We start from the raw sequence: 24,356 nt of genomic DNA on the forward strand, positions 1-24,356 counted from the left end.
GGGTGAGACTAAGGTTGGGTGCCGCATTCGACCTCCTTCCCCCGTTCCTGAAAACGGAGAAAAGGGGGCGTTTCTAATGTGGCAGAGTCAAAGTGTCAATTTGAAGACCTCCCACCCCTCAGAATGACCTCGATTATTGGTTGGCACTTTACGGGGCGGTTACCAAGTCGTTAGGAAGCGAGTCGTGGATCGTCATTATTTGAACGGTATAGCTTATGATTATGTATTGTGTTGACATTTTTGAACTTATAAGCATCTTAGTAGCACTAAAGCAGCTCTATATCGATATTAAAAGCTACATTTCCAAACTACCAAAGTTATCAAAGCTAACACAAATTCAACTCCAAAATCATTCCCAAAAACGATTATCGATCCAATCCCCTCCCACATCAGCTCAAATCCACCTCGAAGCAGAGGTGTCAAGCAATCGGACAAACCGGATTGGATTTGCGCGCCAAATTTCAAACTTCACTTGTCATATGTGTGTTACATGTAAGTTCGGAAAGCCTTTCTCCTCCCAAATCATCCCCCTGTATTGCTGCAACACTCTGCAGGATGAGGAAGGTTGCACTTTGCTGGCACTGTCGAAATTCTCCAAACAGATTCCGACAGTTAGCGCGCGCGGCGCTACCTTGGCAGTTAATGCAATCAGCTGAGGGGAGGTGCTGTGGGACGATCTGGGGTGAATTTCAGGGATTTAGTAAAACCGTCAAATGAGGAAAATCTGGATTTGTTTGCAATATTAAATGAAAATTTTCTAAACGAAATGCAAACACGTATCCCAATCCCAATCCCAATCCCAATCCCAATCCCAATCCCAATCCCAATCCCAATCCCAATCCCAATCCCAATCCCAATCCCAATCCCAATCCCAATCCCAATCCCAATCCCAATCCCAATCCCAATCCCAATCCCAATCCCAATCCCAATCCCAATCCCAATCCCAATCCCAATCCCAATCCCAATCCCAATCCCAATCCCAATCCCAATCCCAATCCCAATCCCAATCCCAATCCCAATCCCAATCCCAATCCCAATCCCAATCCCAATCCCAATCCCAATCCCAATCCCAATCCCAATCCCAATCCCAATCCCAATCCCAATCCCAATCCCAATCCCAATCCCAATCCCAATCCCAATCCCAATCCCAATCCCAATCCCAATCCCAATCCCAATCCCAATCCCTATCCCAATCCCTATCCCAATCCCAATCCCAATCCCAATCCCAATCCCAATCCCAATCCCAATCCCAATCCCAATCCCAATCCCAATCCCAATCCCAATCCCAATCCCAATCCCAATCACGAATTCCCAAATTTTATTCACGAATTTATTCACGAATTTATTCACGAATTGGTTCACGAATTTATTCACGAATTTATTAACGAATTTATTCACGAATTTATTCACAGATTTATTCACAAATTAATTCACGAATTGATTCATTAATTTATTAACGAATTTATTCACAAATTTATTCTAGAATTTATTGACGAATTTATTCACGAATTTGTTCAAGAAATTTTTCACGAACTAATGCAAGAATCTATTCACAAATTTATTCAGGTATTTATTAACGAATTAATTCACGAGCTTATTCACGAATATGTTCACGAATTTGTTAATGATATTTTTCACGAATTCATTCACGATTTTATTCACGAATTTTTTCACAAATTTATTCGCGAATTCATTCACGATTTTATTCACGAATTTATTCACGAAGTTTTTCACAAATTTATTCACGAATCTATTCACGAATTTATTCACATTTTTATTCACTAATATTTTCATAAATTTATTCACGAAATTATTCACGAATTTATTAACGAATTAATTCACATTTTTATTCAAAAATTTATTCACGAATTTATTCACAAATTTATTCACGAATTTATTCACGAATTTATTCACGGATTTATTAAAGAATTTATTCACGAATTTTTTCACGAATTTATTCAGGAATTTTTATTTACAAATTAATCACGAATTTATTCACGAGTTTATTCACGAATTTATTCACGAAATTATTCACGAATTTATTCACGGATTAATTCACGAATTTATTCACGAATTTTTATTTATAAATTGTTTACGAATTTATTCACGAATTTATTTACGAATTTATTCACGAATTTATTCACGAATTCATTCACGAATTTATTCACGAAATCATTCACGAATTTATTCACGAACTCATTTACGAATTTATTCACGCATTTATTCACGAACTAATTCACGAATTTATTTACGAATTCATTCAAAAATTTATTTATGAATTTATTCACGAATTTATTTACGAATTAAGTCACGAATTTATTCACGAATTTATTCACAGATTTATTAACAAATTAATTCACGAATTGATTCATTAATTTATTCACGAATTTATTCAAAAATTTATTCAAGAATTTATTGACGAATTTATTGACGAATTTATTCACGAATTTGTTCAAGAAATTTTTCACGATCTAATGCAAGAATCTATTCACACATTTATTCAGGTATTTATTAACGAATTCATTCACGAGCTTATTCACGAATATGTTCACGAATTCGTTAATGATTTTATTCACGAATTTTTTCACAAATTTATTCACAAATTCATTCAAGATTTTATTCACGAAGTTTTTCACAAATTTATTCACGAATCTATTCACGAATTTATTCACGAATTCATTCACATTTTTTTTCACTAATATTTTCATAAATTTATTCACGAAATTATTCACGAATTTATTAACGAATTAATTCACATTTTTATTCAAAAATTTATTCACGAATTTATTCACGAATTTTGATTTACAAATTATTCACGAATTTATTCACGAGTTTATTCACGAATTTATTCACGAAATTATTCACGAATTTATTCACGGATTAATTTACGAATTTATTCACGAATTAATTCACTAATTTTTATTTATAAATTGTTTACGAATTTATTCACGAATTTATTTACGAATTTATTCACGAATTTATTCACGAATTCATTCACAAATATAATCACGAATATATTCACGAATTATTCACGAATTTATTCACATATATATTCACGAATTTATTCACGAATTTTTAACGAATTTATTCACGAATTTATTCACGCATTTATTCCCGTTTTATTCACTAAATTTATGCTTGAATTTATTCACGAATTTATTCAAGAATTTATTCACGATTTTATCCACGAATTTATTCACGAATTTATTTACGAATTTATTAACAAATTTATTCACGATTTTTTTTTCAAAAATTTCTTAAAGATTTTTCTAAAGATTTATTTCAAGAATTTATTCATGAATTTGTTTGTTCACGAATTCGTTCACGAATTGTTCACGTTTTGTTCAAGAATTTGTTCAAGAATTTGTTCAAGAATTTGTTCAAGAATTTGTTCAAGAATTTGTTCAAGAATTTGTTCACGAATTTGTTCAAGAATTTGTTCAATAATTTGTTTAAGAATTTGTTCAAGAACTTGTTCAAGAATTTGCTCAAGAATTATTTCAAGAATTTTTTCAAGGATTCGATCAAGAATTTGTTCAAGAATTTGTTCAAGAATTTGTTCAAGAATTTGTTCAAGAATTTGTTCAAGAATTTATTTAAGAATTTGTTCAAGAATTCGTTAAAGGATTTGTTCAAGAATTTGATTAAGAATTTGTTCAAGAATTTATTCAAGAATTTGTTCAAGAATTTGTTTAATAATTTGTTCAAGAATCTGTTCAAAAATTTGTTCACGAATTTGTTCAAAAAATTTTCAAAAATTTGTTCAAAAATTTGTTCAATAATTTGTTTAAGAATTTGTTCTAGAACTTGTTCAAGAATTTGCTCAAGAATTATTTCAAGAATTTGTTCAAGAATTTGTTCAAGAATTTATTCAAGAATTTGTTCAAGCAATTGTTCAATAATTTGTTCAAGAATTTGTTCAAAGTTTTGTTCAAGAAATTTTTCAAGAGTTTGTTCGAAACTTTGTTCAAGAATTTGTTCTAAAATTTGTTCCAGAATTTGTTTAATGTTTTTTTTTTAAAGATTTGATTAAAAATACTGTTAAATTAAATAGAATTCAATTCTCTTCTATTAACGGTACCACCAGTGATTGTTTTCCATCAACCCGGCACTCTGGTGGGGGCGTCGATTTCCGAAAATTTTCCCACCTTCTCACCTCCCCCCTCCCAAAACACAGTCAAGGATTTTCCCCGCCATGGTGTGTCTGTCAAAACCACCACGGCGCTGCAACCTGCAAACTACTGCAATAACAATCCCGCGCTGCGATGTTTGCTGGTTTTGCTGATTCGTGGGCGTCGGGGAGAGGACGGAGCGCATTCCGGCTGGCAAAATATTAATGAATTTAAAATCAACTTTTGACATTGTGATAGTTTGTGTAAAATAATATTCAACAACATTTTAAGTGGCATCCATTATCTCCCGGGCACGAGGCTTGGTAGAAGTTTCGTCGTCGTCGTGGGGATGGATAACGACATCCTGGACGGTGCTGTCAGCTAAAGTCGTGGGGGGTTTTCCCCGGGAAATTCGCTGGAAAAACAGGTCGTCAGGGGTTCTTGAAATTGTGTTTTGAGTTTTTTTGTACAATGATGTTTGCAACCTCCGACTTAAATTTAAAATGAAAGCCTCTAGTGTTGCCTCGTAGATGCCTCGGATCAAAAGAATTATCCCCGTTCGTCGTGTTATGTGCGATCCTTCGCCCCCCGAAAATTCTGAGAAGACTGCACACGGGAAGATTAAAATGCAGCGACGTTATTAGAAATAATAACACGTCACAACCGAGAGAGAGAGGATGCGCTCGACACAACAAGGACAGGCACTTTCCAGGAATAATTTATTAACAAATTATGTTGGATGCTCCCGGAGAGCTGATGTTGAGGCTCTGTGTCTTTAGGGAAATTCCAACCTTGTTAACCTAAGGTGCAACAACAGGTTATATTTGGAAAAATGTGCCTTGTTTTTAACTGGGAGAACATTCCTTAAAAATTAACCCTTTTTTCGAGGACTTTAAGAGTTTCATCAGCTAAAATTGCTGCTCTTCTGCTCGGGATGGGGGAAACTTATTAAAACAAATTGCTTGCGAAGATAAAGTTGATTCGTCATGTTTCTGGCTTTGACGGTGACACGACTCCGGAGTGGACCCGAGCTGATGGAGATGTTGAACAAATACTTGAACAAATTCTTGAAAAAAAATTAAACAAATTCATGAACAAATTCTTGAACAAATTCTTGAAAAAATTCTTGAACAAATTCTTGAACAAATTCTTGAACCGGTTCTTGAACAAAATCTTGAACAAATTCTTGAACAGATTCTTTAACAAACTCTTGAACAAATTCGTGAATAAAATCTTCAACATATTCTTGAACAAATTCTTGAACAAATTCTTGAACAAATTCTTGAACAAATTCTTGAACAAATTCTTGAACAAATTCTTGAACAAATTCTTGAACGAATTCTTGAACAAATTCTTGAACAAATTCTTGAACAAATTCTTGAACAAATTCTTGAACAAATTCTTGAACAAATTCTTGAACAAATTCTTGAACAAATTCTTGAACAAATTCTTGAACAAATTCTTGAACAAATTCTTGAACAAATTCTTGAACAAATTCTTGAACAAATTCTTGAACAAATTCTTGAACAAATTCTTGAACAAATTCTTGAACAAATTCTTGAACAAATTCTTGAACAAATTCTTGAACAAATTCTTGAACAAATTCTTGAACAAATTCTTGAACAAATTCTTGAACAAATTCTTGAACAAATTCTTAAACAAATTCTTGAACAAATTCTTGAACAAATTCTTGCACAAATTCTTGAAAAAATTCTTGAACAAATTCTTGAAGAAACTCTTGAACAAATTCTTGAACAAATTCTTGAACAAATTCTTGAACAAATTCTTGAACAAATTCTTGAACAAATTCTTGAACAAATTCTTGAACAAATTCTTGAACAAATTCTTGAACAAATTCTTGAACAAATTCTTGAACAAATTCTTGAACCAATTCTTGCAAAATTCTTGAACACGTTCTTGAACAAATTCTTCAACAAATTCTTGAACAAATTCTCGAGCAAACTCTTGCACAAATTTTTGAACAAATTCTTGAAACAATTCTTGAACAAATTCTTGAACAAATTCGTGAATAAAATCTTGAACAATATCTTGAACAAATTCTTGAACAAATTCTTGACCAAATTTTTAAATATTCTTGTATTGAAAACATATTTTGAAATTATTTTTTTGGAAACGTGGTTGAAAACATGTATTAAAAATACGTTTTAAAAACATGTTTTAAAATCGTGGTTTGAAACTTCAAAATGATGCAATTTTTTCTCTTTTCCTTCTCGGGTAAACTTGTGCATTTAGCATTTATCATATTTCGCATGCACCAAGTCATCTTCCGTCGTCCCTCGTACCTGCCCAGAAAGTGTCCTGCCCACGTGGTGAACACTTTACGTACAAAGACTGCCACTTTGACGGATGCTGCGAAATGCTGCCAGATCTTGGGTGTGGAAGTTTGCAAAGTTTTTCTGCTCTCAACTCTGCGCTGCGTCAACGCGCGTCAAAAGGAGCAAAATTTCGAGCAAAATTAGAAATTATTCTTCGTCCTTGTGTCCCATGATGGCTGCCACATTTTGGCGTAGTTTTTGCCCGACGGTTTTCGGTAAACATAATTTCGCCACTATCAGAACGCGAGCGCGCTAGTTTCGTGGGAAAAGTCAAACAAATAATTGTTTTTCTTATCTGGCCGTCGTCGAGTTGCGCTGGCATAAATTAGTTTTTTCTCCCTCCAGAATGCTTGTTCTAGCAGACGGGGTTGAGCTAATTCCGAAAAATTCCCGAGAATTTCCCCGTCACCTTTCAGCGCAGCGCATTCATCCTCGAAACAAAGCTCCATTTGTGTTCCAATCAGTGTCGATGCTCGAGCTTTCAATAACCACTCCATTCACCTCGATTGACTAATATCGAGCCAATTCGACCAAACTTTGATATCATTATACCGAATCAGAAGCTCGAGGGGGGGGGGGGGGTAGGTGACAAACTTTTCCCCCCACCCAGCGAGCCCACTTGTACTGAATGTGCCATCGATACAAAATCGATTGACCTCTGGCTGGTTTGGGAGGGGGAGGAGGGGGAGGGGAGGTGACCTGACCTCCCGTAGGGTTCGGTATGGGAAAAAGTTTCGGACAGCGGTCAGGTTTCTGGCATGCCAATGAAGCCGGACCGGGGGGTGGGCATCAAAATAATAGGTAACAGTTTAACATTCAATTACATTCCATTAATAAGCATTAGCATTGACCCCCCCTCGCGTCATTTGGATGTCACGTGGAGGGGTTTTTGTAGAGGAAAATGGGGCAATAAGTTTTCCAACAATAATTTGTATTTAAAATCATAATTTTATTTGATTGATTTGCATTTCTGAAATGAAAAAAATATACATTTATTTTGTTAAATGAATAAAAACTTGTCTTGTTAAATGAATGAAAACATGCATTGTAAAATGAATGAAAACATGCATTGTAAAATGAATTAAAACATGATTTGCCAAATGAATAAAAACATGTATCGTTAAGAAAACGAAAGCATTCATTGTTAAATGAATAAAAACATGAATTATTTAATGAACAAAAACATGTATTGCTAAATGAGTAAAAACATGAATTGCATAATGAATAAAAACATGTATTGTAAAATAAATTAGAACATGTATTGCTAACATTTGTTTAAAAAATGTATTGAAAAAAAATGTATTAAGAAATTTTTAAGAAATATCTGTTGAAAACATTGTTTGTTTAGATAATTAAGTTGGCATAGTTATTCAAAGGTTTTTTTTAAATATTTTTATTGATTTTTAGTGAGAAAGAATACGCACCTTACCCTTTCATTCCCTTTGCTACAAATATCCAAAAGTGTCTCAAAGTGGCATTTTCTCAGAAATTTCTTCCTCCACCCTTCTTTTGGAAAACGAAACAAATTTCCACGTGGAATGAGACGCCGACGTTGGCGTCCAGTAAAATTTATGTTTGTGACTTTGCCGCCTTCCCGAAGACTGTGGTTAGGTCATTCCCTGGTATCATTCAGGTCATTTATTTATTGATTAGTCAGTTGTTTTCGAAGAGTGTGGCTCGGGCAGTAATCAAAAACGTTGGCTTCTTCAGGCTGGTAAATGATGGCACACTTTTGCGCCGGTCCATTTGTCAAGTCTTTGGAAGACGACTGCGACCACCATGATGATGATGATGATTGGCCAAGAAATGAGCCGATTAGTAGCGGGCTTAGTCGGTGACTAGTGTGGGGAGGAGAGGCCTCGTGACGCACAAGATCTATGAGCGTGAATTTTGCGGGGATTTCAAGGAGCAAGAAGCAATTACGCAACATTTAGGGGAAATAATAAACCGAAAATTAACTGCCACTTAATCACCTCATCTCATCCGGTGTTAGAGGGTGAGAGAGAAAAAAAAACATTTTTCTAGACTGTTTATTGGGCAAGCCATAAAAGTTGGAAAAATTTTGGACAATAGCGAAAGTTTTTTGGACGGACTTTTTAATGGGTGCCATTTTATGATTTTTGCTAAGTATTACAAAGTTTTGCTGTGCGTCACCCTCTCAGGATAAATGAAGGTGGCATAAGCCTTGAAATGAGAAGATTTGGTAACAGTTTTAGTGCAGAAAATAATCCTCAAAAAACAAGCAAAAAAAGCAAAAAAGCAAAAAATCAAAAAAGGAGGCAAAAAAGCAAAAAAGCAAAAAAAGCAAAAAAGCAAAAAAGCAAAAAAGCAAAAAAGCAAAAAAGCAAAAAAGCAAAAAAGCAAAAAAGCAAAAAAGCAAAAAAGCAAAAAGCAAAAAAGCAAAAAAGCAAAAAAGCAAAAAAGCAAAAAAGCAAAAAAGCAAAAAAGCAAAAAAGCAAAAAAGCAAAAAAGCAAAAAAGCAAAAAAGCAAAAAAGCAAAAAAGCAAAAAAGCAAAAAAGCAAAAAAGCAAAAAAGCAAAAAAGCAAAAAAGCAAAAAAGCAAAAAAGCAAAAAAGCAAAAAGCAAAAAAGCAAAAAAGCAAAAAAGCAAAAAAGCAAAAAAACAAAAAAGCAAAAAAGCAAAAAAGCAAAAAAGCAAAAAAGCAAAAAAGCAAAAAAGCAAAAAAGCAAAAAAGCAAGAAAGCAAAAAAGCAAAAAAAAAGTAAAAGTAAAAAGAGTAAAGAGTAAAGAGTAAAGAGTAAAGAGTAAAGAGTAAAGAGTAAAGAGTAAAGAGTAAAGAGTAAAGAGTAAAGAGTAAAGAGTAAAGAGTAAAGAGTAAAGAGTAAAGAGTAAAGAGTAAAGAGTAAAGAGTAAAGAGTAAAGAGTAAAGAGTAAAGAGTAAAGAGTAAAGAGTAAAGAGTAAAGAGTAAAGAGTAAAGAGTAAAGAGTAAAGAGTAAAGAGTAAAGAGTAAAGAGTAAAGAGTAAAGAGTAAAGAGTAAAGAGTAAAGAGTAAAGAGTAAAGAGTAAAGAGTAAAGAGTAAAGAGTAAAGAGTAAAGAGTAAAGAGTAAAGAGTAAAGAGTAAAGAGTAAAGAGTAAAGAGTAAAGAGTAAAGAGTAAAGAGTAAAGAGTAAAGAGTAAAGAGTAAAGAGTAAAGAGTAAAGAGTAAAGAGTAAAGAGTAAAGAGTAAAGAGTAAAGAGTAAAGAGTAAAGAGTTAAGAGTTAAGAGTTAAGAGTTAAGAGTAAAGAGTAAAGAGTATGTCCTGTCTTGACAAACAAAAATTTGAATTTCATGAGCACATATTGGAGCCATCCAACAGTCTATGGTTTGCTTGACCAGATCTTGCTGATCCAGCATATTTCAGCTCAGTAAATTTCTTGTCTGTCCAAGCTGACGATTAAGCCCACAGTTTGCCATAAAAGAGGGGATAAAAATCTCCCAAGATTCAAGACATTTTCCGGGGCAGGACTTTTGATTGCATTGCAGTTTTGCCTCCAAGGGAGAGGGGGAAAAACGCACTTTCAAAAGTATTCTAATTTTAATAAATCTGTTTTATGGCAAGAGGCCGGCAGAGGCGAAACTGCTTTCTAAAGACACACTAATTCTTGCACGTACAAACTCACACACAGAGTTGATGGTTTCGAAGGATCTAAACACATGCACTCGAGACATAAAGTTTGCGAGCCTTTTCTGCGCCTTAACTGGACTGACGAGGGGAAGGCTTGTGGAAACTAATTTTCTGCTTCGTTCCTGCAAAGGGGACCGAGAGCTTAGAGATTTGCCTCAGCTTTTCCTTCCTGGAAAGAGGCAAGGATTGAAGCTCACACACGTTCAAACACTAACTCATGCCTTTTGGAGAAAGGACGGAATGATGGCAATTTAATTCCTATAAAAGCGGAGTGTTAAATGTTTTGAAAAGATTAATATGCAAAAGTTTAAACGAATTACGGAGCCGACGAATTTATTTCTAATTTGAATTACCAATTACAACTTTGGCGTTTGGGGAAATTGATGTAAGGGCAATCTGTTGCTTTAGGCTGAAAACTGAAACTGAAGACTAAATTCAAAATTTGGAAATTGAAAATTTGGTAAACGCCAAATTAGGATTCTCATAAGAAACCAATTTAAAAATTCTAGAACAAATTCCTTATCAAAATCTATTCACTAGATTTTTGATAACGATCCTTACCTCTTTTCACGCAAGTGGCCCAAACTTTTATGAATATTCACCCCCACCTTGGTCCTTTCCACAAATAATGAAATTCCAATCCACTTTTTCCACTCTTTAGCAAAAAGGTGAATATTGATTTTAACCGTGACCATGTCTATGATCTCGCAGCATGAGATGTCCTTTCTGTGTTCTTCTCTCCCTCCCCCGTCCACAAAAGAGGACTCTGAGGACATGTTTCAATTTTCCAACCCCCTCCCCACCCCACCCAATTTGGTCACGCCAAGAATTCCGTCCTCGTTTTTATCAGCAACCCTCAATTTGCGACACAGAAATTGCTGCTGGGAGGAGGAGGACGAAACTAGCCCGAAAAGGCTTGATTATAAAAACCGACCATAGTGATAATGTGACTTTGCTTTCACTGCGAGGGCACTCTTTCACTTGAGGAGGGAGTCTGAGTCATTGCAAGCGGGGGTGACCGGATTAAAAGGTGACCGGGTGAATCTGATCCCGGTGGTAGGAGGATTGTGGGAGATTGCGCTGAAAGGAAACGTCAAAAAATGAAAGAAAATGGAAGTAAATCTTGGAATTAGAATATTGAAGCAGAAATGTTAAGTCCACAAGGTTGAATGAATGATTAATTAAATTTAGTCAATTTTGTCAATTTGGTCAATTTTGTCAATTTTGTCAATTTTGTCAATTTTGTCAATTTTGTCAATTTTGTCAATTTTGTCAATTTTGTCAATTTTGTCAATTTTGTCAATTTTGTCAATTTTGTCAATTTTGTCAATTTTGTCAATTTTGTCAATTTTGTCAATTTTGTCAATTTTGTCAATTTTGTCAATTTTGTCAATTTTGTCAATTTTGTCAATTTTGTCAATTTTGTCAATTTTGTCAATTTTGTCAATTTTGTCAATTTTGTCAATTTTGTCAATTTTGTCAATTTTGTCAATTTTGTCAATTTTGTCAATTTTGTCAATTTTGTCAATTTTGTCAATTTTGTCAATTTTGTCAATTTTGTCAATTTTGTCAATTTTGTCAATTTTGTCAATTTTGTCAATTTTGTCAATTTTGTCAATTTTGTCAATTTTGTCAATTTTGTCAATTTTGTCAATTTTGTCAATTTTGTCAATTTTGTCAATTTTGTCAATTTTGTCAATTTTGTCAATTTTGTCAATTTTGTCAATTTTGTCAATTTTGTCAATTTTGTCAATTTTGTCAATTTTGTCAATTTTGTCAATTTTGTCAATTTTGTCAATTTTGTCAATTTTGTCAATTTTGTCAATTTTGTCAATTTTGTCAATTTTGTCAATTTTGTCAATTTTGTCAATTTTGTCAATTTTGTCAATTTTGTCAATTTTGTCAATTTTGTCAATTTTGTCAATTTTGTCAATTTTGTCAATTTTGTCAATTTTGTCAATTTTGTCAATTTTGTCAATTTTGTCAATTTTGTCAATTTTGTCAATTTTGTCAATTTTGTCAATTTTGTCAATTTTGTCAATTTTGTCAATTTTGTCAATTTTGTCAATTTTGTCAATTTTGTCAATTTTGTCAATTTTGTCAATTTTGTCAATTTTGTCAATTTTGTCAATTTTGTCAATTTTGTCAAATTTGTCAATTTTGTCAATTTTGTCAATTTTGTCAATTTTGTCAATTTTGTCAATTTTGTCAATTTTGTCAATTTTGTCAATTTTGTCAATTTTGTCAATTTTGTCAATTTTGTCAATTTTGTCAATTTTGTCAATTTTGTCAATTTTGTCAATTTTGTCAATTTTGTCAATTTTGTCAATTTTGTCAATTTTGTCAATTTTGTCAATTTTGTCAATTTTGTCAATTTTGTCAATTTTGTCAATTTTGTCAATTTTGTCATTTTTGTCAATTTTGTCAATTTTGTCAATTTTGTCAATTTTGTCAATTTTGTCAATTTTGTCAATTTTGTCAATTTTGTCAATTTTGTCAATTTTGTCAATTTTGTCAATTTTGTCAATTTTGTCAATTTTGTCAATTTTGTCAATTTTGTCAATTTTGTCAATTTTGTCAATTTTGTCAATTTTGTCAATTTTGTCAATTTTGTCAATTTTGTCAATTTTGTCAATTTTGTCAATTTTGTCAATTTTGTCAATTTTGTCAATTTTGTCAATTTTGTCAATTTTGTCAATTTTGTCAATTTTGTCAATTTTGTCATTTTTGTCAATTTTGTCAATTTTGTCAATTTTGTCAATTTTGTCAATTTTGTCAATTTTGTCAATTTTGTCAATTTTGTCAATTTTGTCAATTTTGTCAATTTTGTCAATTTTGTCAATTTTGTCAATTTTGTCAATTTTGTCAATTTTGTCAATTTTGTCAATTTTGTCAATTTTGTCAATTTTGTCAATTTTGTCATTTTTGTCAATTTTGTCAATTTTGTCAATTTTGTCAATTTTGTCAATTTTGTCAATTTTGTCAATTTTGTCAATTTTGTCAATTTTGTCAATTTTGTCAATTTTGTCAATTTTGTCAATTTTGTCAATTTTGTCAATTTTGTCAATTTTGTCAATTTTGTCAATTGTGTCAATTTTGTCAATTTTGTCAAACTCAGCTTCCCACTGTCCAACCCTTTGTCGTCAATGACTTCGATCCCACCGGGGTTTCGAAGGTACTCCGACGACGAAACATTCCGTAACTTCAATGACTAGTCATAACTGGAAAATGCTTTGAAGCACAAGAGGCAAGGCTCAACCCAGAAAAAAAAATCGAGTGGAAACCTGGGAAAAAGGGACACCGACAAAAGGATTAGCTCGGGGACCTTCGAGATTGTTGCGGTGAGAGAGGCGATCTTTTTCTTGTGCAAATTTTCCCACCCGAAAAAGGGTTCGATGAAACAATGCACACTGGGCTGGATGTTTACTGGCGGGGCTAATGAGAAAATTTTCGTGAAAATATGCGACTAGGTCCAAAATTTCGTCATTCCGGGTCGAAATTCGGGTTTGATGAAACGGAGGAATGTGGCGACAAGTTTGGCTCATTTTTAGTCCCCCCCTTATTCCCTCAAAAAGTAACTTTGATTCGTGCTTTTGTGAGCTGCTACACTCGCATGAGTGCGGAATTTTTTCGAACCAACATCAAACTAATAATCGCCCTTTTTTTGCTCTCTTTCGTCTCTTTGCAGAAAGCCTTAGAGATTACTTTAGCAAATTCGGAGAAATCACAGAAGTCATGGTGATGAAGGATCCCACGACGAGGAGGTCGAGGTAAGTTTGATTTTTTTTTGTTCTAAATAATTTAACCTGCAACACACAAAATAGAGCAGTCACATCTTCCTGTAACTCACACTCTTCGTTTTACTAAGAAAAACCTTGTTTTTAGTTCACCCAATTTAACAGCCCCGTAATGCTTCTAACAATATTTAAAAATGTTCATCAAAAATCAAAATGTTACTGTTTTGTGCAGCTGAATGTCATACAAATGTCCTACTTTTATTTACAGCAATTCCCCACGAAGACAGCATGATTCGAAAAAAAAGTTCTCCGATCGGGCTCAACATTTTTCTAGGGGTTCCTTGGCCGAAATAATTGGACCAGTTTTTTTTTTGTTTGGCCATTAGGGTGACCTACGCCGAGTAAGGGTGGTCCGAAAAATTGCAATTTTCGTCGATTTTCGCAAAAACAACATTTTTCAAAAAATCATAACTCCGCACCATTTCAACCGATTTTAACTGTCTTGAGCGCAAACAATGTGGTATTAGATAGGCCTTTAAGGAAAAATAGTTAAAATTTTTAAATATCTAGACTAACATTTGAAAAGGGCAAATGAAAACTTAAAATGCTCTTTTGAAGGTATCGGGACCAAAGAGCCTAAGTCTGAAAATATTTTTATCAGATTCCTCGGGAAATCAAACAAATGTAAAGTTATGTTTTCAACATTCCGAGATTCGATTTTTTGAAATAATAAACTTGGTTTTTCGACGCTTGAAAAAATAGGAAAATTACAAAAAGGACAAAAAATCGATTATCGATTTCTTTTCGTTTTTTTCACTAAAACTGCGATACATTAAAAATTTAAGCGATGACCTATACATGTTAGGGTACCAAAAGTTGCGTATTTGAATAACGAATTGTTTTTTTTAATTGTTGAAGGTACTTATTAAAAAAACAAATGATTTGGTCCTGTCTTTTCTGGTTTCATATGGCGATAGTTTTATAAAATCGGAAAATTGGTGATATAAATAAATGTTTTACATTCATCAAAAATTAAATTGTCAAAATGTTTTTTGTAATTTATAACTTTTATTAACAGGATATTTAGGATTTTGACTATATTTTTTGAAATTGTGTTGTCATTCGAATTGCTATTTAGAAAACATTTATTCACAATAAAAAAAAAACTTAAACTTGTATTTCGAAGATATTTAGAAATCTTATCTAAAAATAAACAACACATAAAAAATTACAAACATTGGAAGAAGATTTCATTATTTTACATACAATTTTTTTGCAAAGCCTGGTAAGGTTTTTCTCACGATAATTGTTTATAAAACATGTACTGGGGTTGGTTGGTTTTGTTAGTTTAAACATGAAAAAATCATTGGTGATTTGAAATAAGATAGTTACGTTAAAAATTCTCAGTTTAAATTTCGGAGTGACTTTGTTAGTCATAGTTTTTCTTGTTAAAATCAGATTAAAGGTTTTCAAACTTAGTTTTTACGTCAAATGTAACATCACTAAGGTTGCTGATACAGTTTTTAAGAAAATAAAATGTCAATTGATATATTTAGTTAACAAAGTTTAAAAGCTTTTTAACAAAATAAACATAAATTTTAGTTTAAAATTGACAGATTTTTTTTCCTGAAATTCGTAAAAATCACTTTTGTTTATTAAATTAACAATTTATATTGAATTTTGTACTGAATTTGAAGCATGAATCCTAGTGAAAAATTGTTCAAAGAATCCAAAAATGCATTTAGTTTTCCGATTCAAAATCATAGTCATTAGGAAAATCATGACACTTGGAGAAGATTGAATTAATGCTATTCATTAACATTTTTTTTAATTATAGTTAACTAATATTTTAAACTTTTCAAAATTTTATGAAAAGTTCTTTTCGAGGTACTTTGATCACTTCTCTACTACGGTCAGTATGATTCCAAACCATTTTAATTTGTATTCTTCATTTTGCGGAAAAAACTCAAACCAATCAAAGTCACCCCGTTTTGCAATACATTCTATTCAATAAACTCTTAGATAAAAAAACGATAAGAATTTGGCTTTTCACATTGTTTTGCTTTATTCTGTTGCACAAGTATATTTTTTTGTTTTAAGAGATGTAAAATATTGATTTAATTTGAAAAAGCAATCTCAAAAAAATAAAAATAAAGTACTATTGGGAAATCTGAAATTAAACTTTCTGAAATTGAAAAGAAATTTTAATAATATTGAATAACATTATTGATAAAGTACATTTTTCAATTCGTGCAAATAATAAAATTACAGGTAGATTTAGTATGTTTTTTGTTTTTTGTTTTCGAGACAGTGGAAAAATTTTTGAATATATAAAATCCAGAGAAATTTTAAAAAAATGTTCTAAGGGATAGCCTTTCAAAAATACATTGTTTTTTTTTTCAAATCGCCAACTGTATAATATATCGAAACTGTTTAGGAAACTTTAATTCAAATATTTTTTTTCATGTTTATCAAATTGGGCACTTTATGACCTTGAAAAAAAATCTAGTTTTGAAATAACAGATTGGAAAAATACAAGACTTAAACAGATACAACTTTTAACTATGGAAAAATTATGTCACTTTGAAGACACCACTTTTGAAGTACGTTTTGAATATCCCAAGTAGCATTTGGCAACATGATAAATTTGACTAAGTCCAGTTTTTGTTTTGTTTTGCTGTAGAAACATAAAAATGACATTTTAGCAACAATACGTTGCAATGTTGCAAACGTTTCGAATTGAAAACAACTTTGCAACAATCCATTTCATTTTGTAATCGAAACATATTGAAAACTTATTGGTTCCATTGTTGCAACATGTGACTTAGCCCGATTTGTGTGCTAAGAATAATATTGAAATCAAAAATCCTTAGATACAGTTCAGCCCAACCATTTGTCCTTTCATCAATTCATCCGTGGCTCAGTGGTAGAGGCAAGGTGTGAAGATCTGAAGGTTCCAGTCCAGAATCCCGACAGGGGCACTTTGGTTTTTTGTTCAAATAGATTTTTTTTGTTTCACACAAATTAAACGACAACATAATGGCAACATCATGACAACACAACAAACTACTTTACCGACATATTTAGACAAACAAATTGTTTCTGGAACTTCGTCGTAACAAAGTTGAAACAAACGGCTAAATGTTGCCAACACAAAATTTTCATGCGCTTTTTAGGGCACCACGAGTGTTCTAACTATGTTGTGATATCACATTTTGGGAGTTACGAAATAGTTGCATTTAAGGATACGCAACAAAAAATGTTACTTGGGATCTATACCAAGCTCACTGTTTTACAAAGATCTTTTGAATGTGAGTTTTTTAAATTGTTTTATTTTAACAGTTTGTTTAGAAACAATAAAAAAAATACTTCAATTTATTTTAAAAAATCATTTATTTTTTAGTTCAGAATATTAAGAAATTCAATTGGCAGACTAGCAAGAAATTAGTGCTTCGGTTGAGGCACCCTTTCAAGAAATATTTTTAAGAAAATTTGTTTTTTCTTTTTTGTAAAATTGAATGCTCCAGCCATTAAAAAAATCCAAATTATTTTTGTTTTCACATTTTCAAATCACTTTTCTTATAAGACTGGAGACTTTTTTCTTTTGATTTATTTCTTTTCTTTAGTTCATCATTTTGAAGCTTGGTTTCGCATAATAACAAAATTTAATTTATTGTTCAATCTTTTTTGAGTCTTTCATATTGTTTCCTTCTAAAGAAATTCAATTAATAGGTATTTAGATGCAAATGAGACTAGATGAGGTAATAATTATCAAATCAGATAAAATAGGTTTTGGGAATTTGCTAGTTTTTTTTTAATTCTAACTAAAACATAATCATATTATCGCTAACTATGACTTTCTTTATAATGCTTTAGTTTTTGACCAAACCAGGAAGAGATATTGTTGAACACCTTGATTTTGACAAATTACCCACAGCCTTGCTCCAATAACCCATAAATCCACAACTTGCAGCATTGCTTACCACAAAAGACCAATAGATATTCATTCACAGCGAGTCTTTCTCTTAAAGCCTCACTCGCTAGTCCGAAAGACTTTCGATTTGTTCACATTAGCTCGCCGGGGGAAAACCCAAAAATCAAAAAAGCCCAATACGTCCGATTTGCTTCGAAAATCTATCAATTTCACTTTTTTTTCTTCTCTCTTCTCTCATCGAACACCAGCACAAGTCTGATGAATTTTCTTCCCATGGCTAGTTATGCGAGAGTTTGTAACACTTTTCCAAAGAAGAATTTCCCCCGCTCTGAAAATCGGAAGCAGGGGGAAAATAAACCAAAACACAATAACAGTTTGTCTTTGCCGATAATGATGAAATATTGGAGCGGTGCAGAATTCTTTTTTTCCTTCCGGAAGAGCTCGAGCGGTTTTTTTTTCCCTCTTGGAGGATTTCCCGGCCGCCCTCATGAGTGCCATTTTGCCGCCGGTTTAATAGCACTAGATAATGTTCTACTCTCTGTGTCTGTGTCTTTGGGCTCTATTAAGACCGCACTCTTTTTCGAGGGGGAGGAAAAAGTCCGGGGCCAGCGAACCGCGCAGCTCCCAAATTTATCACTTTTAATTTAGAGACTCACTTTTCCTCGGAGCGCGCTGGCTTTCTCCCTCAAGGAATTTTGAAGAGAAGAGATAGGTTGGCCAGTGAGCAATGACTTTGAACGGAAAGTTATTTCCTGAACCAAAGTCCCTGAAGAGTTTTTGGAAATTTGGTGTAGGAAAGGAGAGTGATAAAAAAAATCGTGGGAATAAACGAGTTCAATCAGCTCATTACTCTTGGCGAAAGTTGAGCAGCTCGTTAGGAAAAGTTTAATTTGCAATAATTTGTGTGATTTGTGGGGCAGAAAGTTAAGATGAAAATTCCTCATAATTTCGACCTGTAATCAACAACTTAAAGCGATTATTTAATCTAGAACGCCAATCAGTATACCAACACTTTACAGAAAACGATTCAATTAAATTCACACGCGTCAAATTCCCGGGAAAATTCCACCCACCTCCTCCCACAAAAACAGGGAAAGTAGAATTTTCCCCCGCTGGATGGTTTCGCTGAACTCTTAAGCCGATTCATTTCGCAACCACCGGCGCGGTGCGAAATTCCGCCATTTCTCGTGACGACGACGACGGATTATCAAATCAAGCATTAAGCCCACTGAGGCGAACGTAAATTCCTTTGATTCGTGATTTACACCGCGGAGCATGGTTTTCCACAACAAACATGCAAAAGCAGCGGCAGCAAATGGGAAAAAATCCATCGAAGCATGGCAGCAGCATTCGCGAAAAGCAGCAACTCTCATAAATTCATCAGCGAATCGCGCGTTTTTACAGCGCGAAATGACGTCCTTGATGAGGTTGGGGGGAGAGAGAGGGGAAAAACGCAAACGATTATGCTGCTCATCCCATGATTTTCCCATTTTTCCTCGGTAGTGAGTAGGATTCGTGAAACGAGCAATTTTCATGTTTGGTGAGATTTTGTGATTTTGTAAAGAGGTGGTCTAATCCGTGTTTTCGTCACACTTTAGATGATTTCAACAATTTTTTTGTTAAAACAATTTCCAAAAGCTTACATAAAAATCTTAACAGAACAGAAAATTAAATTACAAGACCAGCTGCATGAGCTGGGAAATGCCCCCCCAGTCAAACATATTTTCCCACCACCTTCCTTTTTTCAGAGGGTGGCGCGCCAAACGTCACCAAGCCAATTGAGTGGAATTAATTGAGTGTTGGTAATGCGATAAATTTTAACAAGTTTATTGGCGAGCAGCAGGAGCAATGCAGTGGAGCCAACTTTTCCACCAACAGTGGTTCCATCCTAGATTGTAAGAGTTGGATTTTCCAGGGAGGAAGTTTTTCTTTCCAATCATCACGACGATTTTCCACTCTTTCAATCCGCGGTGGTCGGTGCCGGTTTTGGGTGATTGGTTCCACTGAGCTGTTGGGGAGGTTGAACTTGCCGTCTTTTCTTTGGTGGGACGAAGATTGTTGATTTAATCTTTGTGGTTGCAGGGAATCGGTGATGGGAAAGTCACATTGCAAACTGATTTTTAGCTTTGACCGAAGCCAGATGTTAATTGATTGAAAAAAAATTGTAGTCTTTCTCTCACTTGAATAAATATTACTCAAAAATTCATTTACGTTTCATAAACGTCTACTCAAATATTCTACAAAAATAAATGCAAAATCTTACCAACAACTGAAGTGGATTTTTTTACAGAGTTGCTCCTGTGGTCTATTGGTTACAGGTTTCGTTTGATAAACGGAAGGTCGTGGTTTGAAACCCACATGGCTTGGCAACACCTTTCCTCGTACTTTTCACATGTTTCGAGGACCGGCTGTGCTCTGTATATTTGCATCTGCGGAGTGCGCTGGGCCCAACCGCAAAATGTGCTTGGAGGGACAAAAAAAAACTGCTTAGCAAGAGTCCCGGGCTTTTGGGATTTCACTGGGAACACATCCTAAGTAGCGTAATAAAAAAGTGCACTTCAGTTCTAGCGACACATATGGAAAGTACAACAGCACAGAGGAAAGGAAAAATGTTACGGCGTGTGGACAGATCAACACACTTGCTCAACAATAGCGCGTGTGCTTTGTTCCCCAAATGCCCAAGAACAGCAAATTGGCAGCCTCTGCAGATCTAAAAATAGATCAGCAGGTCGACAATAGATCAAATAAATGGTCGCAGTGGACTCATGGCAATCAAACAAAAAAACTTTTAAAAATTGTGATTTGCAGAAACGGTGTTCTTCTATCGATCTAGCTTTAAAAAGTTCTAACGAAATTCCAATCTAAATTAAAACTAATTAAAGTTTTTAAGTGCAACTTACACCATTTTATTCGTTTTGAAATCACTAGCTTAAAAAAAAAAGATTTACATACAAACTAAAATTTAAGCGAACAAAAAATTTCTTTTATCAGTTCTGGATTTCGGAGACCCTTTAAATTCAAAAGCTTTTTGAATGAATCAAATCTTGCCAAAAATGATTCTAAACGCAGGGGAATGAATTTTAATCGATTTCAGCTATTGCATTTGAATTTCCGTTAACATTATGAAGTGATTTGAAACATATTACGGGTGCCACGATATCTCGAGATGGGATGAACCAAATTGGCTGAAATTCGGGGTGAAGACAGCCAAGACATATCCCGTGTGTATGAGGAAACCCAATTTCGAAATGTGGCTTTTTAAAAAAATACAAAAATTAAAAACTGACGATTTTTGCCTTCCTCACCTTACTGAGGAAAGGCTATAAAATCACTCGAAAAATGAACTTATTAGTTTGACCTCGTAGACCCACCTTCACGTATACATATCGACTCAGAATCATGTTCTGAGCAAATGTCTGTGTGGATGTGTGTAGGTGGGTGGACAAAAAAATTGTCACTCGATTATCTCCGGACTGGATGAACGAATTTTGACCGTATTAGTCTCATTCGATCCGTCTTGGGGTCCCATAGGTCTCTATTTAAAATCAGCAAGTTTAGTTAAGTACTTCAAAAGTTATGCTAAAAAACGATTTTGGCGTATGTCCGGAAGATTGTAAAAAGGGTGGTTTTTGCAAGAAACCCTATCATGTTATACATTTTCAGAAAGGTATTAAAAAGACCTTTCCAATGAGCCCAAAACATTGAAGATCTGACAACCCTATCAAAAGTTATTAGCACTTAAGTGTTATTTATACACTTTTTGGAGGCCGGATCTCAGATATTTCAGTAAAATTATGTCCGGGTCCGTCATGCGACCCATCGTTAGTTAGATAATCAAAAAACCTTTCAAATGAGCCTAAAACATCAAGGATTTGACAACTCTATAAAAAGTTATTATCACTTAAGTGTTATTTATACACTCTTTGGAGGCCGGATCTGAGATATTGTGATAAAAATATTGCCTGAATCTTCCATGTGAACTTTCGTTGGATAGGTTTTTTTTATCAGACCTTGCCGATGAGCCAGAAAAATTGAAGGTCTGCGAACCCTATCAAAAGAAATCAGTAATAAAATTGATTTGTTAAACATGTTAAGGGGGAATGTTGCTATTTTTACTGAATGTATTGACTTTATGAATGTGAGGAAGGCACCAACCACCTAAAGGTGGATTAAGTATCGTTTTTATATGTAAAACAAAAAAAAAATATTTATATCTTTTTTTAAAATAAGTTTTTTGAAAATCAGCCTTCGTCATGCATACAGGAGTCTTCACTGAAATTTTGAGTCGATTTGGTCAATGCAGTGTTGAGATATCGTGGCACCCGGTTTTTTTTTAAACTGCTTACTTCAAATAGCTATCTCAGCAATAATACAACCAAATGTCTTCAAATTTGTTTTGATAATAGATGATAATGTATATTTTAATAGCCTGAAAACAGGTTTTAAATAAAATTAAGTGTGTGCTCACACCACCATCTGACTTTTCATCAAAAATATTTTGAAAAATCTAGCTTTAATCTAAAACCAAATGTTTAAAAATAATGTTTATCGTAAATTTTAATTGGAAATACAAAAATTATTTTTTGGGGAAAAAATGCTTTTTTTTCCAAATTATCATAACTTCTATATAAAGAAAATATCGTTTTAGTTAGATAAATTTAAATGAAAAAGTAATTTATTAGCTGTATTTTGAATTCATTTTGATAAACTTCTCCCTTTTTGATTTTTTTTTGTGAAATTTTGTGTTCATACTAGGTTAGATTTTTCATTTCAATTGTTGATTTTTCCTTAAAAGTCCATCTAATCACATTTCATTTGTGTCAATATAAGGTAAACTGATTAAAATGACAAGCAATTTAACAAAAGGATTTTTGATGATTAATATTTTTTTTGGAATCACCTTTAAAAACCAGGGCAAATTTTTTTTCCATATTCAATCTACACAGTAAAAAAATGTGTAATTTTGGAAGGTTGAATATAACAACTGTTGTGTTGTAATTTTACTTCAAATAAAACTGAAAAGGTGTCATTACACCAGAAAATTGGTAAAACAACACTTTTCAGGGGTAAAATTACACATTTTTCTGACATAAAAGATGTACCCCTTCCCTGGTGTATTATTATCATGTTTTTCTGTGCAAGTAACCACCATACCAGTTTTGGATCATTTTAAAATTTCGAGTTTTCCTAAATAATTAAAATATATAATGTGTGAGTATGTGTTCATAAAAATTTCAATCATAATGATTAAGAGCAGAACAACCAAAGAAGTTGGATTTAAACATTTTTCAAAACATTCAGAGAATAAAGCAACTTTTTATGGATTTACATAATAATTTATAAAAAAAATATACATAAATGATTTTAAATGAATTAACCATTTTCAAGTTATGTAAGAAAACATGTAAAAAAAGAAAAAAAATATTGGTGATTTTCTTGTTCTTTATCAAGTAGGCATTATTTTAATATTTAGTAAGAATATTATTATTGTTGCTTTTTCAACAATTTAGCCAAAAAAGATTTCTCTAAATTTCAAGGGCCAAAAAAGTTTATTTTTTTTTTGTTTTTAAAAACAAAACTAAACGTTGAAAAAGTTTAACAGTTAATTGAAAACTGTCCAGGCTTTGCATAAATGTAGTCATGTCTGAAACACTTAGGATAGTAATTTTCTTCAATTAATTGATTAAAATAAAAAAAATTATTAACTTGTAATGGACTGATTCGTTTTAACAAAAATATATGATGATAAATATCAAGATTTCGTAAAAATTTCGTTTTCGTAAGTTTTAGTTTAATTTAACACTGATAATAACCTAACATAAAACTGACAATTTTACACATGACATTTCAACTTAAATTTGATCTTCTCATTGTTTGAAATTTTTAGAAATTGTTTCAATATAATTACGGGATTGATTTGTTCTTATTAAATGTATTCTTTCGAGTTAACTCTAAAATCGTTCGATTAAGGGTGCACAGCAACCATAGAAGTTGTTATCATCTTATTCCAAAATTGTAAAACTTACGGACCCAATCCCGCAAAAAAAATGTTTGTAAAAATAGTCATGGGTAGGTAGACTGTTACATCGATAGTTCCCGTAGTTATGAAAATACTAAAATATCTGTAACAAAAATCTTGATGCAAAAGCTCTAGTTGATGTGCACCGTTAAACAAAAAATATAAAAAATAGCTTTTGTTATCAGCTTTATGAGGATTAAGAAAAAATATATAAATTTAATTTGGAAAAAAACAGTTTGTTTAACCCTCTACTACCCAATTTTGTTTTTAAATTTTATTTTTCCCGTGATCAGGAGGTTATTTTGAGCCACTTTTGTTCTCCGAAAACTTTACTTCTCTTTTTTTATTTGTTTCTTGTTTCATCTTCAGTATTTATGCTTGTATTTATCTTGTTAAGTATAGGTTTGTTTCTGATAATATGTGACTAATACTACCATCTCTTATCATTACCTTTTGTCTGTTTAGTTCTTTTCATTTTTTTAACAGACACGTTTTCATTTTTTGCATGTTTACTTAATTTTTTCACTCTAAACTTACATTTCAAAAGGGCCAAATATTCAATACTACGCGCTTTTGAAATTTTAGTCTTGA

The 24,356-nt window shown here is 32.8% G+C and overlaps 1 protein-coding gene across 2 annotated transcripts in view; it reads left to right on the forward strand.

Moving 5' to 3' along the window:
• The window catches only part of LOC120432606 (RNA-binding protein Musashi homolog Rbp6), a 1,179,690-nt gene that overhangs the window by 582,455 nt on the left and 572,879 nt on the right, over positions 1-24,356 (forward strand). For both annotated transcript variants that reach the window (XM_052709473.1, XM_052709474.1), the window contains exon 3: positions 13,764-13,845. In XM_052709473.1, coding sequence (XP_052565433.1) covers positions 13,764-13,845 — 82 coding nt within the window. The remainder of the gene's footprint in view (positions 1-13,763; positions 13,846-24,356) is intronic.

Source organism: Culex pipiens, chromosome 3 (genome assembly GCF_016801865.2).
Source record: "Culex pipiens pallens isolate TS chromosome 3, TS_CPP_V2, whole genome shotgun sequence".
Lineage (NCBI taxonomy): Eukaryota > Metazoa > Arthropoda > Insecta > Diptera > Culicidae > Culex > Culex pipiens.